This window comes from Carassius auratus, unplaced genomic scaffold (assembly GCF_003368295.1).
Source record: "Carassius auratus strain Wakin unplaced genomic scaffold, ASM336829v1 scaf_tig00031532, whole genome shotgun sequence".
NCBI lineage: Eukaryota > Metazoa > Chordata > Actinopteri > Cypriniformes > Cyprinidae > Carassius > Carassius auratus.
Window position 1 is genome coordinate 99,636 of NW_020525931.1, and position 7,238 is coordinate 106,873.

The 7,238-nt window shown below is 37.6% G+C and overlaps 1 protein-coding gene across 1 annotated transcript; it reads right to left on the minus strand.

Annotated features, from left to right (window-relative positions):
• Nucleotides 1-1,932: 1,932 nt before the first annotated feature.
• Nucleotides 1,933-3,092, minus strand: LOC113080520 (sentrin-specific protease 5-like). The gene is made up of 6 exons (XM_026252674.1): nt 3,034-3,092; nt 2,742-2,790; nt 2,596-2,646; nt 2,374-2,418; nt 2,214-2,264; nt 1,933-1,995 (listed from the first exon to the last, which is right to left on the minus strand). The coding sequence occupies exons 2-6, from the start codon at nt 2,772-2,774 to the stop codon at nt 1,933-1,935; spliced, it is 243 nt and encodes an 80-aa protein (XP_026108459.1). The 5' UTR covers nt 2,775-2,790; nt 3,034-3,092.
• Between the last annotated feature and the right edge of the window lie 4,146 nt (nt 3,093-7,238).

The following is a 7,238-nucleotide window of genomic DNA, read 5'->3' on the forward strand; positions in this document are numbered from 1 at the left end:
AAAAAAAAATTAGACCATTGTGGATTTATTTGTTTTATTCATTTTTCATGACCAAAATAACCTAGTTATTATTATGATATAGGATTATATAGGATATTATTATAGGATTTTAAAATATCACCACATTAACGAAAACAAAATATTTTTATTTATTTTTAAATGGCTTGTTGTCAAAGTTGTTTCAGATAACATGGGCAATTGGCCACTAGGTGTCACCGTGGAGACGGGTGTCGGTAAAGTTTCGAAGCCTCGAAACAAATACGGCACTTTGCTTCAACTGTTTCAGTGTTTCATGAAGCCTCGCTCTGCCCACCACTATCTGTCTGTAGACTGCAAGACCGGAACGTAACTTGACGAAAGAGGCGTAATTGTTCAAATCAGACAGAACCACGCAAGATGTCAAAACGCGATTTTGTCGAGGAGCGTCTCGCTGCAGCTTGCGGTGGACATCCAACCCCGCCCACATCCAAGTGTAACGCCAGACACAACGCCTATGCCATACGTAAAAATACGTCATCGGGTGATGCCAGGTGACCACCCATGTGTTGTGCGCATGTGCAAAAATGGCGGAAGTATGTTTTTTTTTTTGTCAAAGTACAATTTTAAGACGTAAACAAAATTGAATCAATATGGCGGAAGTATATTGTTTCGGGGATCAAATTAAATAATGTTAATCTTTCGTTTTACTAATACAGGTTAAATAACTTGTATTAAATAAATGTAAATAGTACAAATTAAACCTAGGTCACATCTCTAATGTATGGAAGTAAATTCATCCAAACAGCTAGTAAAACGCCTGCATTGGTTGATTATACTTAGGCAAATTAATAAGATATTTATACCTTTCGCTGTTCGATTATGTAATGACAAATTCATATATTTTATGATCGATTGTAACATACCTTAGACAATATCAAAGTTAAGTAGACAATTTTAAGGCATTTTTATTTATCTAATTCTCTAAAAATATGTTTCACTTTAAGGTGGGAACGTTAGTGATCATATCACTATTTTAAGGATGAATATGGGTGTTATGCAATAACTGGGATCCTCCCCTCTTTATTTAATTTATTTTTTTAAATGGGTTTATTTTTCATATTTCTTTCATTTTAAATAAAAAAAAAATGTTCCTGACTTTGGCAAATTTATATACTTATATAATTTTAAGTATTTTTATTTTCCTTTTAATTATATACAAGAACAATTATGATCTACACACTACACACTAATATTTTTTATATGTGCATGGAAAAAAAGTTTATCACCTCGCAAAAAGAGCAACTACATTTGTATGATAGGATTGACGGTTCTCTATACAGACTAAGCTACACATACATAGGCTTAAGTCATTGGTTGCTTTGATAGATTATGTAAGTAACATGGCATTGACTTTTGGGCCTTTTTCCATCAACACAAATATATATAAAAATGTGTCCAAGTCCTACGGATGCATAAAGATCAATAAAAAGACATCCCTTGTTTCACTGGGTATTGTTATATTTATTTCACAAAACAATAATATTCAACAATGTAGAGTAAATAAATTATTATAAATTAAATAACTCCCAGAAACATGGCTGTTCATCAACACATTTTAATAAGAATGTTTCCATATCCTCGCGATTGTCAAAGACAAACACACAGGCATCCCTTGCTTTCTCAGTCTCTCCTTTCAGGTAGTCTTTGATTATATTAGACTGTTTTTCTTCGTCAATCTGGAGAAATTCAGGCTCTGTCACCTCTCCATGGAACAGCTCACAGTGGCTCTGAACCCAGCACCATGCTACACCAATGTCCCTTATGTTCCTCTCCGAACTTCCTCTTCAGTTCCTCTTCGATCTGTTGAAAGTACAAAATAAACTGTGTTTGTGGGGTGAATCTAAAATTACTATAATTATTTTCACAAAAAAATAAGTTTTTACCTTATCACTGTCATCTTGACCCATCACAGTTTCCGTACTTGCTGGCTGTTTGGTGATGGTGGACTCTGACAACCTAAACACAGACTCAAAGGTTAGGTTAATGGACCATTTGTAGAGCATCTTTTTAGTATTTCCAACCACTCAAAGCATTCAACACATTTCTAAACATTCAACATTGTGGCCTCTCCAAAGTTTTGTTACTGCTTAACATTCTAGGAGGAAACATTTAGTGTGTCTGGGTAGTTTGAATGCAGAAGAATCCATTTCATGTCATTAACCAGTTGTGTGTACCTTGGATGTGACATGAAGAGCAAACCACCTTCGGAGCTGAGGGATGTCATCCTAACAGATAAAACACAAAATAAAAAACTGAGAATGCATTTGAAAAAACTTCTGGAAAAAATAAATATAAAAAAGGAGAACCTTCCAAAAGAAAATTTGAGGTCATCACCTGGCTAAAGTCAAATGTCCAGTCCAGGGCTATATAGAGTGCATACTGAAACAGACAACAAATACCATTGAGAAAATTCAAATATTGAAATTTACTGACACCAATTTACTGTACTGTACCATACAGATAACACTAGACCGTATTCATCTAAATACTCCATGTAAACTAAACTAAACCTTTGCCATCACCATAACTGCTCAGAATCTGTAGTTCACAGCTTACCATCAGCATGAACAGACCACAATCCAGTCCCTCTCTCTGGGGTGGAATATTCTATCAAATATTTAAATATATAATTCGTTTTTTGTTTTATACATAAAACTACAGAACAAGGACTGAAAAAAAAACTGATGATTGCATTCTTGTACCTTGGTTTTATTGATCTTCCATGGGCCATTCATTTTAAGATGAAGTAACCTGTAGGATTGTAGAAAAAAAACAAAAACAAAAGTGTAGTATGTACACAGCAAGTTCCAAAACACACATAGATAAATAACAACAATATTCTCATCACTTTAGTGGTTCCCAAGAAACTACAGTTCATCTTGTTGTTCTTTGAGATTCACATACATATTTAGATTAGACAACATACATATACATGCATATATGATTTAAAAACACAAAAATCAATCAATATCTAAAGACATGCTCTCACTATACCTCCATGCTCCACTGCATGGCTCATGTGGTTCTCTAGGTGAAGTGTAAGAGAGAACATTCAAACCCCCCCATCACGGCAGAACTGTTCTGGATCAGGTTTGGACTGCAGATGTGTAGGATACTGTAAAACATGATAAATATTATGTGTATTAATATAGAAGGATACAAAGATTTGCCACGAACAGAAACATAGTAAGTCAATTGTGTGGTTGCTCAAACAAGTTATTGTGCAAGAGCTCTCAGTGTATATCATTAAATATATTCCATGTGTTTGTGTGGGGCCAGTGGAGTACATGTATGTGAGAGAGGTGAAGTGTGTGTGTGTGTGTGTGTGTGAGAGAGAGAGAAAGAGAGATCAGTGTTATGTGTCAGGGATATAAAAAAAACATGAAGGATGAATCCATGCACATACGTTTTATCAGGATACAGTTAGGAGCATTATGAAAGTAAACACAGCAGTGTTGGTAGCCTTATAACGTGTCTGTGTGAAGTCAGCATTGTGTCTTTGTAACTTTACTAAGGCTCATAACAAAACAGTTATTTTGTCTAACAAAATATTCATTGATAATTTAATGTGTACTTTTTACCATTTTAACTATTAACGTTAAGCAGAGACATACAGTGAGTGTGACTAACACTTTTGGGCTAAGAACTGAATTTTAAATTACTTACAGCCATGGCAGATAACGTCTTCCTCTTCTGGGCAACTGGCAAATACAGAAAACAACAACAACTTCTTCTTTCTGGTGATCGCAAAACAATATTTCCTTCTTTTACAGATTAAAAACAACACAAACTTCTTCACTTCAGTCTCCTTGACGCTTCTTCCTGTTTGAAATTTAATGAGAACGTGACGTAGACGGATATAGGCGCGGCTTATGATGGTACATCCGGGTGGGCAGGGTTGGATGTGTGACGTCTTTGGATGTGGGTGTGGTTTCTGACATCACACCTGGATGTGGGCGGGGTTGGATGTCAACCGCAGGCTGAAGGTTTCGCGCAAGATGGCGGAGTAAGCGCGCGTAAGTTTCGGAGCTGTTCACCTTCAGACTTGCATACTAGTGATTCATAGTTACGTAAAGTATATTTTTGGAGATGCCTTAATGCAGAGTTAAGTGCATCGTGTCATCTTATTGGTACTGTTTAGAATTTTCACTTTTTAAAGACGCACGTGGAGAACTACCTCGGCTAACAGCATCACTAGCTAGCATCTCACAACTACGGCAGCATGCAAGTATCGACGGACAATCCGCTTGTGAACAACCTACACGACTACTGTATGGCAGATGTGCCTGTGATCTGCCCTCGGGGACCCTGATTTCCCCAGCTCTCCCCATAACTCCTTCCACAACTCCCTCCAAACCTCCTGCACCAAAAAAAATGAAGCCGCAGCGCTCCGTGGATATAGACAGTGAAGGTATTGTGCAGAGAATCTCAGTCATTTCAACACGAGAATTGACTCCCTGGAAAAAAGTGTGGAGAAAATGATTTCTAACAATACACTGAAGATTGAGGGGCTAAAGAAGACAGTTGATTTTGCCTGCGCTGAGACCAGTGAAGTGAAAGGTAAAGTGACACACATAGATAACCGTGTCAGCGTGGCGGAGAAAAAGATGGAGCCTACTGGAACAACGAGTTACTGAGCTGGAAAACTATTCGCGACGGTGGAACCTGCGACTCTTCGGTGTGGTTGAAAACAAAGACCAGAACGTCCGCCAAGAGGTTATACACATCTGTCAGTCCATCCTGCCTGAACACAAGGACAAACTCCCTGATGTTATTGACTCAGTGCATCGTCTTGGCCAACTAAAGAAAGGCGCCACCAAGCCTCGAGGGATAATTATGCAGTTCAGTGCTCGCATTTACCGCGACGCTGTTTGGAAGGCCGCAAAGAAGTCTACTTTCCTGCAAACAACAAGCTACGTTTTGCCTAAGATTTGTCCCCAGCAGTCAGAGAGCGAAGGATGCAGCTGTGGGCCACTGGTGGCTAAAGCACGAGAACAAGGGAAAGCTGCTTATTTCGTTGGAGGTCGAGCCTTTGCTAATGGGACTGAACTGAGTCCTGACTGTGGTAACGTTCACACCTGTCAATATGTGCCTTAACTTTATTAAGATCAGATTCTGCAGATAAAATAACAATATTAAGGTGACTTGACTTGGACTTGGACTTGACTTGCCCAAGAAAAAAATACTTGGGACTTACTTGAGACTTGCACATGTGTGACTTGGTCCTATCTCTAATTATTAGTTACACAGAACTTTATTATATTAAATATGGTTCACACATTAACAAAATATACACATTTACAAAATTCCTTTACCTCTTACAAAATCCACACACCGTACCAAACATCTACACATCACAACCAATACGAATACCATAGCTGGTACAACTTTCACACCCTATACTAAATTTACCCTGTACAATAGCCTACTCATCTGGATTGAAGCAGCAAACATTCATTCAGTGTAAAAGTAAACAAATGTCAAAACATTATTTAATATTTGAATCACAGCTTATATAGTGTTTTGACATCGACAACCCAAGTGCATTTTACCTCAAACTTGCGCCTAGTGAACTTTCTAGTAATCTCTTCTCGGGTCGATATTAACACACTGACAAAAATATATTCAGAATTAAAAGTATTTTTATACCACTTCTTAATGTGTGATTGAGTAAAGGTGTTCACGAGATACCAACCTTTCACGAACTTGCTTTGAACGTCAAACACTCAATCTTTCTCATGGATACACAGCATGCACGGAGGGGAGGGGCTGTGCGTGTGCGCGTGTGTGTGTGTGTGTGTCGTGTGTGTACAGCAGTAAACTGGAATACAATGTTAAATATCTCCTTGTTTCAGATGATGAGAGAGATGAGAACTACTGGCCAGACTTGTGGACTGAATGTCAGGCTAGAGAGTTTAAAACAGTTTCTCTTAAATGTGCATTTAAAAATCCCAGCTGATTAAACCTGCCGCTCCAGGGACCATAATCATCTAACATCTAAAATAAAAGTTTTGAGATTTGTAAATTATTCCATTCCTTTTTTACTCACAATTTTGAACAGTGTCCCAAGTTTTTTGGAATCAGGTTTGAATTTGATGTGTGGGGAGAGCAGCCTACAAACTCCTTGCTGAGTATTGAATATAGTTTTAACACAAGTATTTTCTACCTTCCACATCACCCTGGAATATAAACAAGACGTTTATGGAAATAGTTTCTGTTATAATTGCTTTATCATTTTACAACAGGGAAACAAAAAACACGAGGAAGTTTACACATGACTACAACGTGATAATGACAACATCAGATGTAATTGTCAGGGAATTAACATACAGCTAATCATATGAACGATAAGCTGTCATTTTGTTCGTAATGTAAATGCTATCATATTGCAATGCTTTATCAACATTTACAAAATATTGCCAAAGTTTAACACAATGGAAATGTGCCTATTGCAGCTGCAGCAGATGACACGAACATTACAGAAACTACAGAAAATGAGACTGATGCTATCATAACTAGAAATGTGCTGGTATTCAGTACTGTGATATATCACGATAATGAACATGCACGATATTATCATCATGGGCACTTCAATATACAGATAATTATTTATTACAAATTATACAGAATTGTGAATGCATTTTAAGAATACTTTTCCCATCAACTGGTCAAAAGATGTGGACTCTTGATGTAAACAAGCACAGATGAGAAGCGCATGGTGGAGTGCATGAGAGATGCTCTGAATGAAAGCCAAGTGCACTTTCACTGTCTGACAGCAGATGGCACTGAACAGAAGAAATGCAGCAGTTACTCTTGAAACTAGGGTTGCTGCAGTGAGGAAAATTTCCCACCGGTTAATCAATGTGTGACAACACCGGTAATACCTCTCCTAACAATCCCCATATCTGCTGATTGGCTTCATCACTCTGTCTCCCCTCCACCAGTAAGCTGGTGTGTGGAGAGCATTCTCACACAATATGGCTGGATGGATGCTGCACACTGGTGGAGGATGAGGAGATACCCCTGACAATGTAAAGTGCTTTAAGTGCTTAGAAAAGCACTATATAAATGTAAGGGATTATTATTATTATTATTATAGAGTTGTTTTATACACATAATTCCCTCAATTTAACAAAACACAGATTTCATTTCCCCAAAAGAACTGGAACAACAACGTCCTCTTCTACTTTTTTTCTGTA